The sequence below is a fragment of the Eulemur rufifrons genome, chromosome 4, assembly GCF_041146395.1.
Source record: "Eulemur rufifrons isolate Redbay chromosome 4, OSU_ERuf_1, whole genome shotgun sequence".
NCBI classification, from domain to species: Eukaryota; Metazoa; Chordata; class Mammalia; order Primates; family Lemuridae; genus Eulemur; species Eulemur rufifrons.
In genome coordinates, this window is record NC_090986.1 from 66,921,818 (window position 1) to 66,944,092 (window position 22,275).

Here is a 22,275-nt window from a genome sequence, read left to right on the forward strand (position 1 = left end):
TAAAATTTATCATCTTACCCATTTTTAAGTATATAGTAGTGTTAACTGTATGCACATTTTGTGCAACAGACCTCTAGAACTTTTTCATCTTGTAAAATTGACAGTGTATATCCATTGAACAACTCCCCTATCTCTTCTCTCCCCAGCCACCATTTTACTTTTTGTTTCTAAGAGTTTGACTATTTTAGATACCCTATATCAGTGGAATCATATAGTATTTGTCTTTTTGTGACTGGCCTATTTCACTTAGCATAAGAAATCTGAGTAATATTCCATTGTGTGTCTATACCACATTTTTTTTATACATTCATCTTTGATGAGCCTTCAGGTTACTTCCACCTCTTAACTGTTGCGAATAATGCTGTTTAATGAACATGGGTGTGCAAGTACCTCTTTGAGATTCTGTTTTCTATTCTTTTGGATATATACCCAGATGTGGGATTGATGAATTATATGGTAATTTTATTTTTAACTTTTTGAGGAACCTCCACAGTATTTTCCATAGCAGCAGCTGCATCATTATACATTCCAACCAGCAGGGCACAGGGATTGCAATTTCTCCACATCCTTGCTAACACTTATTTTCTATTTTTTTTGATGGTGCCATTCTAAAGGATGTGAGCTGGTATCTTACTGTGGTTTTGATTTGCATTTCCCTAATGATTAGTGATATTGAGTATCTTTTCATATGCTTATTGGCCATTTTTATATCTTCTTTGGGAAAATGTCCATTCAAGTCCTTGCCCATTTTTTAATTGGATTTTTTAAATTTTTGTTTGGTTATTGAGCTGTAGAAGTTTTTTTTTAATATATATATTTTGGTTATTAACTCCTTACCAGATGTATGGTTTGCAAATAGTTTCTCCCGTTTTGTAGATTACGTTTTCACTTTGTTGATTGTTTCTTTTGCTGGGCAGAAGTTTTTATGTTTGTTGTAGTTCATTCTCCTATTTTTTCTTCTGCTGCCTATGCTTCTGGTATCATATCCAAGAAATCATTGTGAAATCCAGTCATAAAGCTTTTTCCACATGTTGTCTTCTAGGAGTTTTATAGTTTCAGGTTTTATTGTATGTTTAGGTCTTTAATCCATAAGGGTCTAACTTCATTCTTTTGCATGTGGATATCCAATTTTTCCAGAACCATTTGTTGAAGAGACTGTACTTTCGACATTGTGTAGTCTAGGCACCTTTGTTGAAGATCATTTAATCAAATATGTGAGGGATTATTTCTGGGTTCTCTATGCTATTCCATTGGTGTGTGTGTCTGTCTTTATGCCAGTATCATACTGTTTTTAATACTTTAGCTTTGTAATATGTTTTGAAATCAGGAAATGTGAGGCCTCTAGCTGCTCTGAATCCTTTGAGATTACACACAAATTTTAGGGTGTTTTTCTGTTTCTACAAAATGGCATTGGAGTTTTGATAGGAATTGCAATGAATCTGTAGATTGCCTAGGTAGTATACACATTTTAATATATTAAGTCTTCCAATCCCTGAACACAGGTTGTCTTTCCATTTGTTTGTGTCTTCTTTTAATTTCTTTCAGCAGTATTTTAATAGTTTTCATAAGTCTTTTCAATCCTTCATTAATCCTTAAGTATTTTATTCTTTTTAATTGTAAATGAGATTGTTTCTTTACTTTCCTTTTTAGATTGTTCATTGTTAGTGTACTGAAAAGCAACTGACTTTTATTTGTTGATTTTTGTATCCTGCAACTTTGCTGAACTTGTTTATTAGTTCTAACAGTTTTTTGTGGAATCTTTAGGGTTTTCTACATACATAGTCATCTCATCTGTGAATAGAGATAATTTTACTTTTCCCTTTTCTCTTTGGGTGTTCTTTATTTATTTTTCTTGGCTAGTTTCTCTGTCTAGGACTTCCAGTACTGTGTTCAATAGAGGTTGCAAGAGTGGGCATCCTTGCTTTGTTTCTGGTTTTAGAGGAAAAGCTTTCAGTTTTTTACCATCAAGTAAAAAAACAGTGGGCTTTGCATATATGGCCTTTATTATGTTGAGGTAATTTCCTTCAGCCCTTTTTGAGTATTTTTATCATGAAAGGGTGTTGAATTTTGTCAAATGCTGTTTCAGTTGAGACGACTGTGGCTTTTGCCCTTCATTCTGTTAAAGGGGTGTATTACATTGATTTTTATATATTGAGCCATCCTTGTATTTGAGGAATAAATTCCACTTGGTCATGATGTATAATCCTTTTAATATGTTGTTGAATTCAGTTTGCTGCTAGTATTTTGTTGAGGATTTTTGCATCAATATTCATCAGGGATATTGGCCTATAGTTTTCTTTCCTTATAGTACCTTTATCTGACTTTGGTATCAGGGTAATGTTGGCTTTGTAGAATGAGTTTTCCATCCCTTTCAATTTTTTTTGAAGAGTTTGAGAGGATTGATGTCATTTCTTCTTTAAATGTTTGGTAGAATTTTCCAGTGACGCCATCTGGTCTTGGGTTTTTTTTTGTTTGTTTTGTTTTTTTGATTACTGATTTAGTCTCATTACTAGTTATGAGTCTGTTCAGATTTTTCATCTCTTCACAGTTCAGTCTTGGAAGGTTGTATGTTTCTAGGAATTTTTCCATTTCTTCTAGGTTGTCCAGTTTGTTGGTGTATAATTGTTCATAGTAGTCTCTTATGATCCTTTCTATTTCTGTGGCATCAGTTGTAATGTCTATTTCTTCATTTCTGGTTTTTGTTTAGTCTTTTCTCTTTTTATTTTTCTAGTTAGTCTAGTTAAGGGTTTGTTTATTTTGTTGATCTTTTCAATGGGCCAACTGTTAGTTTTATTGATTTTTAAAATTATGTTTCTTTTATTTCTGCTCTAATCTTTATGATTTCCTTACTTCTGCTAACTTTGGGTTTAGTTGTCCTTTTCTAGTTTCTTGTGATAGAAATACAGGTTGAACATCCTAAATCTGAAAATCTGAAATGGTCCAAAATCTGAAACTTTTTGAATGCTGACTTGATGCTCAAAGAAATGCTCATTGGAGCATTTTGAATTTTGATTTTCAGATTTGGGATACTCAAACTGGTAAGTATAATGAGAATGTTCTAAAATGCAGAAAATCCTGAGATCTGAAATGCTCATGGTCCCAAGCATTTCAGATAAAGGATAGTCAGTGTGTAAGAAGTCATGAGCTGGGTGCATTTTCTCAATTGGCTTAAGTCGTGTCTGCTTTTCTCTGGGATATTACAGGTTTTCTGATGCTGCCTCTCTTTTGAGAGCCTCTGCACTCTCTTTTGTTCTCATTATCCCTAAGGCATCGAAAGTATGCTGGTTTTCCATCAGCACTTGGAGTCCGGTGAAACGGAAAACAGTTCCTTGGATAGACTCCCCAAAAAGCCAGAATGCTGGACATTTGTTTTACTCTTCTCTTTCCCTCCCAAGGGAGAAGCCTCATGTTTTCCTCTTAATGTCATTTTCGGGGGTGGGAGGGTACTGATGTAGATGAAATGAAATGGCTTTTCTTCCTAGTTTCAATCCAGGTGTTCTTGGCTTTGAGCTTGCTTAGGATACTGTGACTTCCTAATTGGTTTCTGGCATTGTCATAAAGTCTTTTTGGACCGTATATTGTTAAATCAGTGTTTTTGTGAGGCAGTAAGGTCTTGGGCTTCCTGTTTTGCCATCTCGCTGAGCTTGGTGTCCAGAGTTTTTATTGGAGTTTTATGATGTAGTGATGACTGACTGAATTATTGTCTGTGGTTGACTCAATCTCCAAGCCCTGCAGGATGGGTTGATATCACATGGCTCAAAGCCCCAACCCTCTGATCACATTTTGGTTTTTCTGTCATGGCCATTGCCCACTTGAGTCATCGTCTTAGCATAAAATATCTAGAGGCCCACCATGAGTCTCTTTGGTAGCATAAACTATCAGGTGTGGTTGGAGGGTTTAGAAGTTATTTCCCAGATGCTGTGGGCAAATGCACCCTAAATTCTTTATTATACATATATATTGAAATCTAATCACATGGTACAAATAATTTTTTGCCTAAATAACAGTTAACTCCCATAAAAAATAATAGATTATTTTTTTGTTTCTCTTTGGTTATTGCCTCATTTTAAGTATTTTAAGGATGGTTTTGTTCCCAGACATTATTGAATATAACACTATTCCTTTAAATTTTACCTTAAGTGAATATGTTACTGAAGCACTAGGTGCTAGGATAGAAAAGTGAAATTAGTCTTTAGATTTTTTTTTTTAATTTAAGTCATGCCTTTTTTTCCTGAGTGTAAGGATAGTATGTTTATTGTAAAAAATGTTTTCTTTGAAAAAAATCACATTTAAAATAACATGTCTTTTAATATTTTATTTCCCTCCTGTTATTTTATTTGTGTCAATAGTGAGCACATTTAAACATACTTTATGTTAAAAAAACACAACTGAGAATACAGTCCAGGGTTTTGTATCAGTTTTTTCCTACGTAATACTACATATACATAACCTACTATACACTGTAACTCACTAGAGATCACTATTTTCCTATGTCACTAAATAATCTTTAGTAATATGGTTTTACTTTTTCCCTATTTTTGCATGTTAAGATTAGTTTTGTGCATAAATTAGCAAATCTATTAGATAATTTGCTTTAAGTTTTTTTATTGACTTTAGAGAACTTAAAAATTAATAACCTAATTATTAGTATTTTACACCTTACTTTCTTGATAATAGCCAGAGCTATTCTTTCAAGCTAGTTTTATTTTTTATTAACTTGCAGGAGGGCTAGAGCTTAGACTTTCCCTTTCCATAGACTTTTCCTTTCAAATATCAATAATCTGTTTTCATGATTTTCTCATGTTTGTGCTTTAAGTAATACTTTAATGTCTCTTAAGTTTTTATGAAAAATGCATAGGTTATATTTCATATACATGTTTATATTTACTTATTTGGTATAAGTTTTTATGTATATTTTTAATCTTTTTTCTTGTGGACAAGCCATCATTTTCCTCTTCTTTTTTATTTCTTTTCCATTGTTTCAATTGAACATATTTAAGCAGGCACTGTGCTGGAGATGTGAGGATAAATTCTCAAGGAAATTTTGAAATAGGGGTGGAGGGGAACAGTAGATACTTAAGTCTGATACTGTGCATAAGCAGGTTTTAAAATTTTATTGACATGTTTAAAATAAAATCTAGATGTTTTGGCTGTTTCCCCCCTTGCTAGGGACCTGTGTTAATAGGAAGTTCTCAAGGTGGTGTGAACATTGAAGATGTTGCTGCTGAGACCCCTGATGCGATAGTTAAAGAACCTGTTGATATTATAGAAGGCATCAAAAAGGAACAAGCTCTCCGGGTATGTTATATTTGGAAAATTTCTAGTTAGTGATTAGAGAATTGTAATACTTAAAGATAATTAACTTTGTACAAGTGAAGTGATTGTCAAAACTGTAAAAAAAAATTTCTAGTGTCAAGGTAAGTTAATATCTTGTTTGAAATTGTAATTTTAAGTATCTACAATATCTATAATATTTTTATCATATCCTCCATAAATATTTCAATATGTAGCTTTAAAAGATAAGGATTCTTTTAAAATAGTCACTGTACTCTTCTCATATCTAGTAAAATTAACAATAATTTCTTAATATCATCACCTACCCAGTCATTCAAATTTCCCTAATTGTTTCCAATTATTTTTCCTTTCATAATTTGTTTGAGTTGGGATCCATATAAAGTCCTCCATTGCTACTGGTTAATATGTCTCTTAGGGCTTTTCTGACTTACAGATTTCCCTGTCCTTGCTCTCTCCATCCTTTTCTTTCAATTTATTTGCTGAAGAAACTGAGATGATCATCATTCATTGTTTCTCATAGTCCAGATTTTACATCTCCATAATATCATTTAAAATGTTCTTGTGTCCCCTTTATTATTAATTGTATAGCCTGGAGGGGCACTGTCTTATGTATCTCCATGATAGATCAGTGCTTTTATTTTGGGGGGGAGGTTATGGACGCTTTTAAGAATCTGATGAATGATGTGAACTTTCTTTCAGTGTATGCACATACACAATAAATTTTGTCTACAATTTCACTGGTTTGCTATACTTTTTTTTGTTTTGAGATGGGGTCTCAGTCTGTCTCCTGGGCTAGAGTGCAGTGGTGTCATCAGAGGCTCAAGTGATCTTCCTGCCTCAGCCTCCTGAGTAGCTGGGACTATAGGTGCTCACCATCATACTCAGCTAGTTGTTTTTATTTTTTGTAGAAATGGGGTCTTGCTATTGACCAAGCTGGACTCAAGCTCCTGGGCTCGAGTGATCTTCCTGCCTTGGCCTCCCAGAGTGCTAGGATTACAGGCGTGAGCCACTGCATCCAGCCTGTACTGTCCTTTTTGTGTGTTTTTGTGCTTCTCTTCCACATGCATTCCCACTCTGCCCTCCAGCCCCACCTCCACCCCCCCCCCCCCCCCGCAAAAAAAAAAAAAAAAAAAACACCACAAAAAACTCCATGGCCAGTGAGAGTTGCTTGGTAATATTTGTTATGCTGCTATTCAATTAAGTTGTTTGGTTTGGCTATAAAAATAAGTGGTTTATCTTAAAAGAAAAGTTTGAATATTGAACTTTGAATGAAATTAAACATCTTTTAGTGAGGAAACTATGTCAGAACAAGTTTATGGGATCGAAGTACAACAAGAGCAAGAATTTTGACTGGCACAAAGGTTTAAAGGAAATAGAAAAATTTCCCTGATGAGAGTGAAGCAAGTAATTTAGGCAAATGAATGGTATAAATGTTTAAAAGGGACAGAGATTTGATTCATTAAGTAGTTATGTGAGAATGATGATTAGAGAGTGAAATTTAGATGAAGAAGATAATATTGATTTACAAGAATACATGAAGGGCTGGACACTTAGCACTTTGGGAGGTTGAAGTGAGAGGATCTCTTGAGGCTAGGAGTTCAAGACCAGCCTGGGCAACAGTGAGACCCCATCTCTGCAAAAAATAGAAAAATTAGCTGGGCATGGTGGCGTGTGCCTCTAGTCTCAGCTACTTGGGAGGCTGAGGCAGGAAGATCGCTGGAGCCCAGGAGATGAAGACTGCAGTGAGCTATGATGACACCATTGCACCCTAGCCTGGGCGACAGAGTGAGACCCTGTCTCAAAAAAGAAAAAAAAAAAAAAAAAAAAAGCAATAAGTGAAGGAATAATCTAAGGTTATAGCATTTAAGCTATAGCATGGAAATAGTTCCTAGCATTAGCATTAATGTCATACTGGATTGACCAGAATTATGTTGCAATTCTCAAATGTTTAAACCTAAACCTAAAAGTAGTGAGTTGTGACCTTTATTTATGTACTTTATATGAAGTAGATCTTAACCAAAAATTACATCCCTTGGCTTGAACATTCACTTTTATTTATTGTCATTTGAATCTTTGCAAAAATCATATTCGCCCTTGAAGAATTTTAAGATTTTTCATCATAGAAAATTAGAAGAATATGTTTCAATCTTAGATAGCAATTGAAAAAGAGGAAAGAATTCTCCATAGTGTTCCTGAGCAGTGGCAGCACCATTAGAATAAACATAGACATGTATTCTCTGTACTCGTGATTCAGAATTGCTTATAGAACTTTAAACATGATAGATGCTTTTAAAAAAATTATTATTATTTTTTTTCTGTGATAGATGCATGATCCACTATAGAACTTAGAACTTGTGAACCAGAACTACTGGGTTGGGCCCTTGACATTGTATTATTTAAAAAGCTCTACAGGTATCTCTAATTAGGAATATGGTCGAGACTTCTTTACTAGATTAGAAGCTTAAATACTTGTATCTTTTGGGTTTAGCACAGTGCCTGTCATGTATTACGTGCTCAGTAGATTTTTGAATGAATGGTATACTACTTGTTTGATTGTACTCTACAGTATGTGTCTTTATTGCTTCAGAGACATTCTTTATAAATTACTTAAAAGGTAAAATAGGTGATTTAATATTTTGGCCACTGTTTGGACCATTAGGATTGTCAATCCACATTTTATATATAATTTTAATAAAATATAAACTTTCAGTTTAGGTTGGCTAAAAGGCTTAGAGGCAGTATGGAAGCTATGGAATAAACACTGGAACTGGAATCTAGGCAAATGGCAAGTCACTTGACCTCTCTGAATCTCTTTCTCATGTAAAATAGGTATACAATCTACTTTGTGAGGATCTTTAATAAAAAGTTTTGTTTAACCATTTAATAATAGTAGCTAGTATTTCAGTGATTAATGTTTGACTACAAATGACTCATGCTTATCATTTAAGTAATAAGCTATAGAGTTTTCTATTTCCAGTAATTAATGTTGATTGGACATACACAAACTACCTATAATAAAAAGACATATTGCTTTCAGCTTGCACAGAAGATGGGATTTCCAACTAATATTGTGGATTCTGCAGCAGAAAACATGGTCAAGCTTTACAGCCTTTTTCTGAAATATGATGCAACCATGGTAGAAATAAATCCAATGGTAGAAGATTCAGATGGAGCTGGTAAAGTATCTTTTATCAAACATTGATTATGCATTTATCCGTCTATCATATGCTTCCCTAAGAACGTTAAACTTGTAAGGAAGTGAACTCATTCCTACATAGAAGCTTATTTTATAATAAATAGAATGCATGTCAACAAATATTAAAGAGACCCATTTAAACAAACACCTTATAAACATATTTATATGCACACAGAGAGGGTAGAGCTGCACTGTCCAGTATAGTGGCAAATAGCCACATGTGACTATTTAAATTAAAATTGTATAAGATTTAAAAATTTAGTTCCTTAGTTGCACTATTCACATTTCAAATGCTCAGGAGCCACATGTGGTTACCATATTTGGATAGTACACATATAGAACATTTCCATCATTGCAAAAGGTTCTGTTGGGCAGTGCTGGGTGAGAGTACCCGGTGTGGTGGTGAGTGAGCTGTAGTTTTGGGGGCTTAGCATCTGAGTCTCCATGAGTTTCAGACTTTAGAGATAGATGGATCTTTATTGTGCAAAGGGTATGCTCAAATACTAGTCATTTTAATATTTTTAGCTACTAAAGCAGTAAGAAGGTTAGCTTGTCACTTTGACAGCTCTCCTTTGGCATATGCTTAAAAGGTAAATCAGATTTGAATCATCATGCCCTCTACGTATAGGGGTTTTTTAAAAAAATTAAATTGCTTTTTCCTAGTCTAAATTTTTCTTGATATTTTGTATTAACTGCTTGTATTGCTATAATTTATTTCATTTTGTTTCAAGTCTCTTTGGACAGTTCTAATCTTCTTAAGTATTTGTAGACTGTTTTTCACTTTTACACTTTTAATTAGTTACATTCTTTATCACAGAAATCAATTTTTGGTTGGTCATTTATATGATAGTGTAAAGAATGAGTAAATTCTCTGATAATAGAGGTAGTTTATAAAACTGAAAATAATTAAATTTTTTTGAGGAGTGAGGGCTGATGCATGTTTTAAAAATGAAGCATCAGTGAAGAATTATCTTTATAAAACACATATTTTTTATCTTATTTTCCTAATTATGTAACTTAAGAGAGACCAATTAACATTTAAAGTAAGACCGGTGAATTCTGTCCAACTGTGGCATTCAATAGCCATATTCTGTTGCTAAGGGAATGTCTTTGTTTTCTTAATAACTAATTTTTTCTTTGTATTCAGGTTTTCTTTTCTAGTATGCATTCATATATGTTTTAAAGTAGTTTTTTTTCAAAGAATAATAAAGATTGTTTGATTACTTACATGGTTAAAAAAATCAGAACACATAACAGTGTATTTCTGCCAATCTTATTCCTGTTCCTTTACTCTAAAATTTTGCTTTCTCTTAGTCTTCATCTACTCTCACTTCTTCTCTTTTCAATTTTTGGTTTCCTGTTTTTTTCCAGTGTTTATTTTACAAGTAAAGACAAATAAGAAAATATGTTCTTAACTACTCCCTTATAGAAAAGATTATATACTTATATACATTTTGCATCTTGCTTTATTCATCTAATAATATATCCTTGTGGTCCCTCCATGTATATGGACTGTTTATGTCTTAAGGATGTTAGTTAATCTCTTGTCTGACATTTGCCATGAATATTTTTCTGAGTTTGTCCTTTATTATTAGAAGTTAATTTTACTTGTTTTTTTTGGAACATATTGAAGCTTTTTGTTTTTGCATGTAGTCAAATCTTATTTTGACTTCCATCATTTTATGCTGAGAGATTTTTTTCCCCATCCTAAGATCAGTAAATATTCATCTGGAATGTGTTCTAGTTTTTTATTGTTTTATTTTTTACTTTTAAGTTGATCAATCAAGGTTATACTTTAGATTTTACTTTTTTCCCCCAAATAGCAATTATTTCTAATATCATTAAATAAAATGTCTGTTCCCTACTTACTTTTGGTACTCTGTCCCATCATATTCAAGTATCTGATTCCATAGGTCTTACTGTTCTTTTTTTATATTAAATATTTTCCTTAAAAGGAAATCCTGTCATTTGCAACTACATGGATGAACCTGGAGGACATTATGTTAAGTGAAATAAGTCAGACACTGAAAGACAAATACTGTGTGATTTCACTTATATGTGGAATCTAAAAATATTGAACTCATAGAAACAGAGGGTAGAAGGGTGGTTACTAGGGGTCAGGCATGGGTGAAATTGGGAGATGTGTTAAAGAGTGCAAACTTCCAGGCCAGGTGTGGTGGCTCATACCTGTAATCCCAGTACTTTGGGAGGCCAAGGTAAGAGGATTGCTTGAGCCTGGAGTTCAAGACCAGCATGGGCAACATAGTGAGATCCCATCTCTACAAAAAAGAAAAAGAAAAGTATAAACTTTCATTTATAAGATGAAAAGTTTGGAGACCTAATGTACAGAATAGTAACTATAGTTAATAATAATATATACTTGAAATTTGCTAAGACGGTAGATCTTAAGTATTCTTATACACATACAAAAAGGTAGCTATGTGAGGTGATGGATGTATTAATTAGCTTGATTGTGGTAATCATTTCATGGTATATGAATATATATATGTATGTTAAAATATCACATGTATACCTTAAATATATATAATTTTTATTTATCATTTATACCTTAGTAAAGCTGGAAAAGATAAAAAACCTCCAAACTATCCCCTCCCTTTTAAGAGGGGAAGTTGTTATTTATTCTTTTAGAATTGTGTTACTTAATCCTTTGTGGGTCAGGAACCTTTTGAGAAATTCTGTGAAAACGACATGAAAGCAAGTAACCCTAACCCAAGGAAGATGCACTGGTGTTCTCATGTGAACATGTGCTTGCACAACTCCCTGAAACCTTCAGCTCTGCTGTTGGCACTTGGATGTCAAATTACTAACCCCTATTGCTAGGTAACCTTTAAAGTCCTTTTGTCATGTTTCAAAACAAATCATGTTAGAGTTTTATTGGAATTGCATTAATCTTATAGTTAGCAAAAGTTAACTTCTTTGCAGCCACTATCCCAATCCTAACTGTTATTCCTTTGGATAGTCTTCTGGGAGTACCCATAGGTAGTTTAGATTTTTGTTCCCAGAAGTTTCCAAAATTGGTCAAAATAGTATATACTAATATCAACTGTAAGAAAATGTCCCAAGTTCTGAAAATTCATTTTTTTCTATTTCTGACTCTAGATTATGCCCAGTCATGTTGTCTAATGGAACAGCTGTTTCTACTGGCTGTTATAGAGCTTCTGCCTTAAGAAATCTGCTTCCTAGGGATTTCACCCTAAGTATTTTTCTACAGGAGAATCACCCAATGTTGCTTCCAGAGATGTTGCTCCTTAGAAATACTGATTTATGGAAATGCCCACTATAATATTAGAGACAGAAATGATTTCAGGACTTTTGCAGGGCTTTGCCCTGAAGGAATATGTGAATGTGTTAGTTTGCATATCAAAAGCTGCCTCAGGAGGGTGTCTCAAAGGTCAGTAGCAGCTGCTTTCCAAGGTGACACTGCAGTCTCAAGCCTGTGGTTTTCGCCTGCTTTGAAGGACAAAGCAGGTTTGCATGGAGCCACAGGATGGGAGCTGATCAAAGAAGTGCCCTCCCAAGAGACAGACGCCTGTGGCTAAAAGCAATTAGCCCAAGGGACAGCTTCTGCTGGACTTCTGAATACCTGTCTCAATTCACAGTAACTAGATAAAAAAATACGGAGCCACTGTGTCTCTGTTTAACTTTTCTGCTAAAGTGAGAGTTTTATCTTAGAACTTAGAAGTTTGTCCTAGAAAGATTTCGTAACCATTTGTTCACGTAGATAGAGTTAATTAAGGGATCTATAGAAGCCTTTTGGGAGACTTTGAACCTAAAATGAACACTTGTTATTATGTAAATCTGTTACCCCTGGCAACTGATCACTGTACCCATAAATACTGATGTGAAACTTCATTAGGGGCTCCACAATTTACGGGGATATTGTGGGGACTCCTGGCCCCTCCCTTTTTTTATAAATCTATTCTTTATAAACTGTACCTTTGTCTCTGTATATTCTTTTATTTCTATATTCTATTATTTTCTATTTTCTATTATTTCCTTATCCTTTGCGACGACCCGTGCCTGAGGGACCCGATTATCTTTGCTGGGAGCGTAGCTAACTCCCCGCAACCCTCAGCTGGTTCCTCAGTAAACTGGCCTTGATCTTCTGGAGTTTGTACTCCAGAAGTAAGGACTAATACTTTTACTAGTGTTCCTTATGCTTTTTTTTTTTTTTTAATTTAATGGACGTATATACATCCCTGCACCCAACATTTAGAAAAACATGTTTTTCCTAAAGTACTGATTAAAAAATTAAATACTAAGCCACAAATTTAAAAGTCTCAACAGATATCCAAGAATTAATAACATGGGTAATGGCCTTTAAACACAAAGCAATAAAATTGGAAATTAAAGTATTGCATTTTTAAAAATTTAAAGGAAACACTTTAAAATCATGAATTAATGAAGAAATCATAATGGAAATGAGAAAATATTTAGAACTGAACAAACTGTGAGGTATGTAGTGCTCACTGTGAGAAAGTCTCATCAAAAATGGTCAGTTTGTTAGTTAATATATAACTTAAATATAACTTTCTAAAGATTAAAAACTATTCAAGAACCATCCAAGAATGGATCATTATGCAATACATATGGAAAATCAAAGGATTAGAGTTACCTTTTTTTTTTCCTATTCAACACATTAATGTAATATGATGGGTGATGTTTTGCTCATTGCTTACTGTGCATATGGTACTGTGTGGGCTTTTTTCCCTTTTTCTTTTTTTTAATAAAGAAAAAGTGGAATGCAGTGGTGCGATTATAGCTCATTGTTACCTCAAATTCCTGGTTTCAAACAATCCTCCTGCTCAGCCTTCTGAGAAGCTGGGTCTGTAGGCATGTGTCACTATTCCTGGCTAATTTTTTTTTTTTTTTTTTGTGGTGGAGACAGGGTCTTGCTCTGTTGTTCAGGCTGGTCTTGAACTCCTGGCCTAAAGTGATCCTCCTGCCTCAGCCTTCCAAAGTACTGGGATTACAGACATGAGCCACCAAGCCCAGCTATATTTTTTAATTTTGATATGGAAATAAAATAATATGAGGAACTCCAATATATACTTCAGTCAGCATTGCCATTTGTTTATATTTCACCCAATTTGTTTCATCATTCTCTCTGCGCTCTCTCTCTCTAGCTTTCCCTATGCACACACGTGTGTGTATAAAAATACGTATTTTTTGAACCATTTGAGAGTAAGTTGGAGACATTGTTCTTCTTTACCCCTAAATATTTCAGCATCTAAAAACAAGAACATTCCTGAGTATATAACCTGAGTATATTTATCAATAAGTATATAAGTATATAACTCAGGTATATAACCTTAGTATCTTTATCAACATGAGGAAACTTAATATTGGTAAAATATTATCTAATCCACAATAAATATTCAACTGTAGGCAGGTGTCCCAGTAATGTCCTTTATACCTTTACCCCCAGTCCAGGATCCTAGCCCAGGATCACATAGTGAATTTAATTGTCACTCCCATTTGACCTGGAATAGATCCTCAAGTGTATGTTGTTTCTTGACCTTGACTTTTCTTTGTAAGAGGAGGGGCCATTTAATTTGTGCAACATCCTTCAGTTTGTCTCTCTCTGTCTGATGTTCCCTTATGGTGTTTTTCTCTTTCATGGTGTATCATATCGGGAGGTATATTATGTTGGTTTGTTCTGGTATTAATAATGTTCACTTGGATCGCTTGATTAAGGTGGTATCCACTGGGTTTCTCTATTATAGAATCGTTATTTTTCTCTTTGTAACTACTAAGAAATCTGTGGGAAAATATTTTGAGACTATGTTCTTCATCAAACTTTTCTCCATTAGTTTTAGTTTCTTCTCATGATTTTCTAACTCCATCATTCCCTCTGGATTTACTAATTTGCATTGTTTTGTAAATAAGAGCTTTTCTTTCATCCGTCTTTGTTTATTCATTTATATCAAAATGGGCTTTTCAATTCTTATTTCATTCAATGAGTTATAATCCATTTTCATCATTATTTTGTTACTCAGACTGTCCCAGATTTGGCCAGTAGAGGACACTCTCAAGCTGGCTCCTAGGGCCTCTTTTTTTTTTTTTTAACTTTTAGTTTTGAAATAAATATAGACTCACAGGAAGTTGCAAAAATAGTACAAGGAGACTTGTGTCTCATTCACTCAATGGTGACATCTTATATAGCCATATATTTCCAAATAGTTAATTCACACTGGTACATTATTGTTAGCCAGACTAAATACCTTAGTTTTCACCATTTTTTAACCTTTTTAACATGCAGTCATTTGTGTGTTTATGTATAATTCTATTTAATTCTATCTGATACATAGATTTGAGTAGCCACTACCAAAATAAGATACAGAACTGTTCCGTCACCACAAAAGAGCTCTCTGTGTACCTCTTTGCATTCATATCCTCCACCTTGTTCTTTCTTACCCCATCCCTGTGTGGTGGAAGCCACCAGTCTGTTCTTCTTCTATAGTTTTCTCATTTTGAGAATGTTATATGAATGCATTCATACAATATGTAACCTTTTGAGACTGATTTTGTTACTATACATAATGCCTTTGAGATCTATCCAGATTGTTGCATGTACCAATAGTTTATTTCTTTTTATTGATGAGTAGTATTCCACTATATAAATTTACCTGAATTTGTTCACCCATTCACCCTTTGAAGGATTTTTGAGTTATTTACAGTATTTTGCTATTACCAATAAGCTGCTATGAACATTCGTATATAAGTTTTGTGTGACTGTAAGTTCTCAATTTGTCCTTTTGATATGCCTCTATTATTCTTCAAGCAATTCTTTACTTTTTGTGCAACAAGATATCCCAGGATATTCTTTTGCTTGCTTTCTCATTGTTGTGGAGTCAGCCTTTTCTCCAAAGATCCCGGTCCCTTTTTGTGGAAACTCATATTTAGGCCCCAAGATATGCATATTATCTATGCTCATTGCTATTAACATGTCATTGCTTTTAGGTCATTTCAGCAAAAAGCCAAGAAATAAGTGTGTGTATGTGTCTGTGTGTGACAGACATATATAAAAATACATGTACGTTTATACTCGTATCTATTTCAAAAAATCTCCAAATTTATACTGCTACCTCTAATTCCACTCCAGTTCCTCAAGGTTCATTCTAGTTCTACCATTTTCTGTATTTGTAATTCTCTTATCCAACATTTAGAAACCTGGCTATTTTTAGCTTCAGTGTATTTATTTATTTGCTCATATATTTCTTGTGTTCTTTCCTATTCATAGATCAAGACTTCCCAACCTTGGCACTATTGAGATTTTGGGGTAGATAATTTTTTTTTGTTATGGGGGGCTGTCCTATGCCTGGTAGGATGTTTAACAAGATGTTTACCCAGTAGCACTTGATGCTGGTAGCAACCTTCAGTTGTGACAACCAGAAATGCCTCCAGACATTGCCAAATGGCCTCTGTAGGACAAAACTGCCCCTGGTTGAGAATCACTGCTGTAGATTCAAGTTTCCACGTGTTACAGTCTTTGATCCTGAAGAATTTCCTGTAACATTTCTTTTACTGTAGGTCTGCCAGTGATGAATTTTGTTTCCAGTTGTCTGGAAATATCTTCCATTTGCCCTCCTGTTTTCATTGTATATAGAATTCTGGCTTGATATATTTTTCTTTCATCACTTTTTTTCTGCCCCATTCTCCTCCTTCCAGTTTCACATATATTAGACTTCTTCGTTTTTGTTTGTTTGTTTGTTTGTTTATTTCAACATATTATGGGGGCACAAATATTTAGTTTACCTATATTGCCCCTTTCCCCACCTGAGTCAGAGCTTCAAGCGTGTCCATCCCCCAGACGGTGTGCACTGCACCCATTAGGTGTGTATATACCCATCCCCTCCTCCCTGCTCCTACCTGCCTGACACCTGATGAATCTTAATACTATATGTGCACTTAAGTGTTGATCAGTTAATACCAGTTTGATGGTGAGTACACGTAGTGCTTGTTTTTCCATTCTTGGAATACTCAGAATGGGTTCCAGTTCTACCCAGGATAATACAAGAGGTGCTATATCACCATTGTTTTTTGTGGCTGAGTAGAACTCCATGTGTCTCCTGTGTTCGGCAGCAACTGCTCACTTCTCTCAGCCTTCTGTCTGCTAGGAACTGCGAGGAGAATGTTGTAATTAGATTGGAGTGAGGAAGGGACAGAACTCTGAAAGTTGAAGCCAGAGAGGTGACCTTCATAAGAGCCATTTTGGTAGAGTGTTGGAGGTAAAAGCCTGATTGGCGTGGGTGTAAGAGACAATGGCAGTAGACAAATTTGGTACAAGGACTTTAAGCATAGAGTTTGGCAGTTAATAAGTGTTTTAGGCTTTATGGTCCACATATGGTCTTGGGGGTAGCTGTTTTTCTTCTTGTTCGTTTCCTCCTTTCTTTTTCTCTTTCTTCTTTCTTATTCACAATCCTTTAAAGTATAAAACCCATTCCTAGCTCACAGGCCATATAAAAACAGGCATAGGCCAAATTTGGCTCATGGGCTTACCCTCTTTTAAACAGACAAGTTTTTCAAGGAGTTTTGCTATATAGGAGGTGAAGAGTAAGGGGAAGTGGGAGTTAAAAGATTTTTTTCTTTCTTTTTATTAAGGTGGGGGAAATAACAGCAGTTTTGCAAGTCAATGAGATTTAGCCAATAGAAAGGTAGGGGAGATTTATAATGTAGGAAAGATAGAATTTCTTGAACAATGTCCTTGAGTAGATGAGAGGGGATGGGATCTGGGGCCCAAGTGACGGGATTAGCTAGGACTATGGATAGTTAATTCTTGATAATTTTTAAACGATTTAAAATGTTTTTGAGGGTTTTTTCTTCTTTATCTAGTGCATAGGATGGATGTAGAAACAATAACTTTGGGGCAGTTTTAATTCCCAAATATTCCTTTTTAAGGAACAGTTTGAATTCACTGTGAGCATAAATTGAAATACTTTCAATGAATAACAAAATTAAAATGTGTTTTTCCCTTAAAGAATGTTTGATTAACAGTTTATTGTGTCTGTCTTGAAATTAAGGTTATTTTCTTCTTTTCCTTTCAAAGTGCTGTGTATGGATGCAAAGATCAATTTTGATTCTAACTCAGCCTATCGCCAGAAGAAAATCTTTGCTCTACAGGACTGGACCCAGGAAGATGAAAGGGACAAACATGCAGCTCAGGCAGATCTCAACTACATTGGCCTTGATGGAAATATAGGCTGTCTAGGTATCATGTGTTTTTATGTTAGAGTTGTATTTATTAAGTTTAATTCCTTTTCTCTATGTTTGTTGCTTATACAAGTAATTTTCCCCTCTTGATAGTAAATGGTGCTGGTTTGGCTATGGCCACAATGGATATAATCAAACTTCATGGAGGAACTCCAGCCAATTTTCTTGATGTTGGTGGTGGTGCCACAGTCCATCAAGTGACAGAAGCATTTAAGCTTATCACTTCAGATAAAAAGGTAAGAGCAGGGCTTATGTTTTAGAATTTGAATTAGAATTCAGAATTTATATATATATCTTAATATACATATTTTGAGTCTTTTTTTTGCTAATATATCTTGAACATGTTTTGCAATTAAGTGAGGTATTCTAAAACACGTATTTTAATGTTTGCATAATCTGTCACATAGATATGCCATAATTTAGAACTTTGTCTTTATAAATGATTGTCAAAATACAAGGGATGTGAAGCATCATGATCAAAAGACATATATGTTATTAGTCATGAGATAATTGCCAAGAAGTGTATCTATTGTGTGGCCAAGTGTGGATTTTGTAAGGCTTACAAAAAAGTAAGAAAAATGCCTCCATGGAGCCAGTCTTATTGAATTTAGACCTGCATTCCCCAATCCTTAGAACTGGTCCACGGCCTATAGGGACCGGGCCACAGAACTCTGCTGTGCCCCCACCTTCCATGGAAAAATTATCTTCCATGAAACTTAGGAGGGGGGCACACAGCAGGAGGTGAGCAGCAGGCTGCACGGGAGCGAGGGAAGCTTCATCTGTATTTACAGCCGCTTCCCATTACTCGTGTCACTGCCTGAGTTCCATGCCCCTCTTTCCATGAAACTGGTCCCTGGTACCAAAAAGGTTGGGGACTGCTGATTTAGACTGAGAATTCTTCATTGGTGGGGACCATATCTTACTCATTGTTGCCTCTCCTAGTGGCTAGTATAAATGTCCAGTACATAGATTAAAAAACATTTATTATTGATGATGCTGGCAATGTATATTTTTATTTGTGGTGTTAGACTTTAGAATTATTTAAAAAATAAATTTATTTCTCTGGCTTTCCCTTTCAGCCTATAGACTAATTTGCCATATTTATTAATTTTACAAAGAATTCAACTAAAATGAGGTATAAAATATGCCTTATTTCCATTGTTTAATAGTTATTTAAAAAAGTGAACAAATTTTATTGGAACTATATTTCTATAGCTTCTTTTGGCATACACTCTAAAAGCAGACTGTTGAAGACTAAATCTAAGTATCTAACTGTTGAGTACTTACTAAGGGGAATTAATAAGCATGGCTTTTAGGACCCAGGTACAAGAATGGAGAAGAGTAAATGAAGAGTTCCAGTGTTGGGGACTAACAGATGGGCACTGGAGTTGGAAACAGAACAGGGTGACGATGTGGATAGCATTGAAATAGCTGTATACTTATTATGTCTCTTTGTGTCGGACACTGTGCTTGGACTTGGGAATACTCCCTTGAGGTATTTATAGTGTGACTAAAGTGATAAGCAGAATGCAGTCTTGTGGAAGAACAGAAGACAGAGCTGATAACTGGGAGAATCAGGGTGGCCTTCACCGAACGGATGATACCTTAGCTGTCTTGAAAATTAAATGAGTTAGGCAACGTGAAGAAAATGTGCAAAGGAATGGAATCCAGAGGGCCGTTATGTTCATGGAATGGTGAGACGAGTATGTGTAAAAATATAGCACTATTGGGATGAATGATAAGAGATAATGTTGGCAAATTGAGACCACAGTGTGAAGATCCCTGTATTTATAGTTAAGGAGTTTGGAATTTAGCCTCCCTACCCCAGCACATACACAAACACATATATCTATACCCTGCCTTTTGTTTACTTATTTATTTATATATTTTTAAAAGAACATAGCTCTGCTAGTAGAGAGTAAAATGGAGAGTAGGGAGACACTGACAGGAGAAATCAATTTGGTTGTTATGCTAGCTTGTCCAGAAAGATGAAGAGGTCCCTGACAAAGGCAGTATTAGTCAGAACAGAGCAAAGAAACGTAATTTAGAGACATTTCTGAGATAGAGTCATTAAATGCATTTTTTCCTCTTTTTTGGGCAGGGGCCATGGAGAGGGGTTAGTTAGGTTAACATTAGGATTTTTGGCTGGGGAGAATCATTGGGTGATGAAGCTCTTTATGCTATCAAAAGCAAAATAGAGGAATAAGTATTTCTAAATGAGTGTGCTAAGTTTGGGTTGTGTTGAGTATATCTAGTAGAAAGTTGGTTGTAAAGATACTATACTTCCTTTAATGGTTGGAGGTACATTTGAGAGTCCTCAGTATATCGAGAAAAGAAGTCTTAATTGTTGGTGAGATGGTCCGTGTGAGTGAGATGAGGAAACCAAGAATAGAGCCTGGCTCCTCAGTATTGAAGGGCTGAATAGAGGAGGATGACCCAAATGAAAGAAAGAACAAACTGACAGAGAGAGATAGGAGCAGATCAGGAGAGAGTGGTGACATTGAAGGCAAGGGTGAAGAGTTTTGAGAAGTAAGGTGATGAGTAACAATGTTAAATGCTGAAGGAGCGATCTAGCAGAATAAGGACTGTAAGGGATGATTGGGAACCTTGGTAAGAATAGTACAGGAGATGGGGGCAGAGGCCAGGTTGTAATGGATTCAGTTGTGATTGGGAATTAAGGGAGTTGGGAGCAGAGATGTCCAGGGCAGATTACTCTTTCTCTTTCAGGACTTTTTTTTTTTTTTTTTTTTTTTTTTTTTTTTTAATGAAAGCATGGAAAGACATAGTGCTGTCACTCAAAGGGAGGTAGGTTTGGAGAGAGCTTTGTGGTGTATGTTTGCTTGCTTGTTTATTTGGAAGACCAAATAAGAAGTTGAGCTATTTCTAGATGGAGAAAGAGAAGAGATTTGAAGATAAAGAAGAGAGTATAGCTAAAGTAGTGAGTTGAAGACCTGAGGAAATACAATACAGTAATTAGGTAGAGATAAAGTACAGTAATTAGGTGGCTGGGTTAGCTTTGGAGAGGAGGCCCCTTCTTTATTGAGGTGTTACTGGAGAAAAGAAGGTCATATGCTGAAAGTTAGAGAGCTTGAGTGGGATAGGAGGCTTATGAAGAGAGTTAAAGGTATGAGACAGACGGCTAAGGAGAGAATTGCTGATGAATCATTATTATACTGCTCTTCAGGTTAAGCTAGTGTTTCAGGTTTTATTTTGTTTTTTACTTTTTTGCTTTTCATTGTATGAACTGTGGCTGGAATCATCCAAAGATGCATTGTTTGAACTGGGATGTTCAGAGGAATGAGTGTGACAGAATTAAGCAGGCAGGTGACAATGTCATTGAATTGCTCTGTCCTAGGTTCCAGGTTCTATAGTGAAGAAAGGTTGGTTGAGAGATGATAGACTGGGAGATTAGAGAGGAAAAGACTGGGTTTTAATGGAGTTAGAAGTGAAAGACATTAAAGGTAAAAGGGGAGGAGGTTGAACAGAGTGGGATTTACACATTTGATATTCTGGAGACATTCATTCTGGTCTAGTCCAGGATTTGTGCTTGGTGGTAATTAGTTGCAATGGACTGGAGGTGAAAGTGGCTTGGTAAAGATCCACGAACTTCAAGGCCAGAGTGTTAGTTGATGCCTTGTGGTGAATATTGAAGCTATCCAGAAGGAGGTGGAGTGGGGCGGGGAGATAAGAGAGGTGACAAAGTCTACTTTGAGTTCTCCATTATGAATTCTAGAGCTTCATTTCTTGAAGGTCTAAAAATAATGTAAAGATAAGGAATGCATAGTATAGTAGTTCAGTGTGTCTCAATCATTTTTGGATCATGGCATTCACAGAAAATATTTCAATGGGGCCTTGGAGGTAGATGGATAAGGTTGCTTGTAGTCAGAATCCACTGGCTCAGAGGCTCCAACTGTCCTAGAACCTTCCTAGCTATCCTAAGGATTGAGGGGAGCAATATTTTGGTGTATCTATAATCCATCTGTATTTCACTGTTTGAGAAGCTCTGGTGTAGCTTAATGAATTAAGCTTTTTTTTTTTTTTTTTTTTTTTTTAAAAAAAGGAGATTATTTTGGAAAGGATAGGAGAACACTGATTCAGAACTGTAAGTGTGGTGGTGAATGAATGCCGATCCAAACAGGCCCTGAGGTTTAGCTGTGAAGTGTAGCCAGGAGTGGGCACACAGAAGTTAGATGATTCTGGAGGCCTAGTTTGTGTGAAAAATCGCTTGCGTTGTTGAGGATAAATGAAAAAATGGTAGGTAATGAATACTAAGTTGAAGATCTTGCATGTGACATTGTCTTATAATATGATCTGGTGTAGTCATGTTGGTGAATGGCTATGTTTAATAGAAGAAAATAAGTGGAATTAGAAGGTCTTGCTCATATTGGGTGTGGTAGAGAAGAGAATGTGAACGAGTTGTTCAAATTACCCAAGGAGATGGAAATAAGTTCTGGTGGGCAGTGGTCTCCACAGGCTTGAAAAATAGGAGCTAAAAGAGGTATGGTGGTTTGGTATGGGAATGTTTCCATGGGATTGTTTGTCATGAAGCA

The 22,275-nt window shown here is 35.3% G+C and overlaps 1 protein-coding gene across 1 annotated transcript in view; it reads left to right on the forward strand.

Moving 5' to 3' along the window:
* SUCLA2 (succinate-CoA ligase ADP-forming subunit beta) overlaps positions 1-22,275 on the forward strand; it is a 45,012-nt gene that overhangs the window by 16,108 nt on the left and 6,629 nt on the right. The window contains exons 5-8 of the mRNA XM_069467297.1: positions 5,170-5,298; positions 8,333-8,471; positions 17,562-17,723; positions 17,819-17,961. Of these exons, the coding sequence (XP_069323398.1) occupies positions 5,170-5,298; positions 8,333-8,471; positions 17,562-17,723; positions 17,819-17,961 (573 nt within the window). The remainder of the gene's footprint in view (positions 1-5,169; positions 5,299-8,332; positions 8,472-17,561; positions 17,724-17,818; positions 17,962-22,275) is intronic.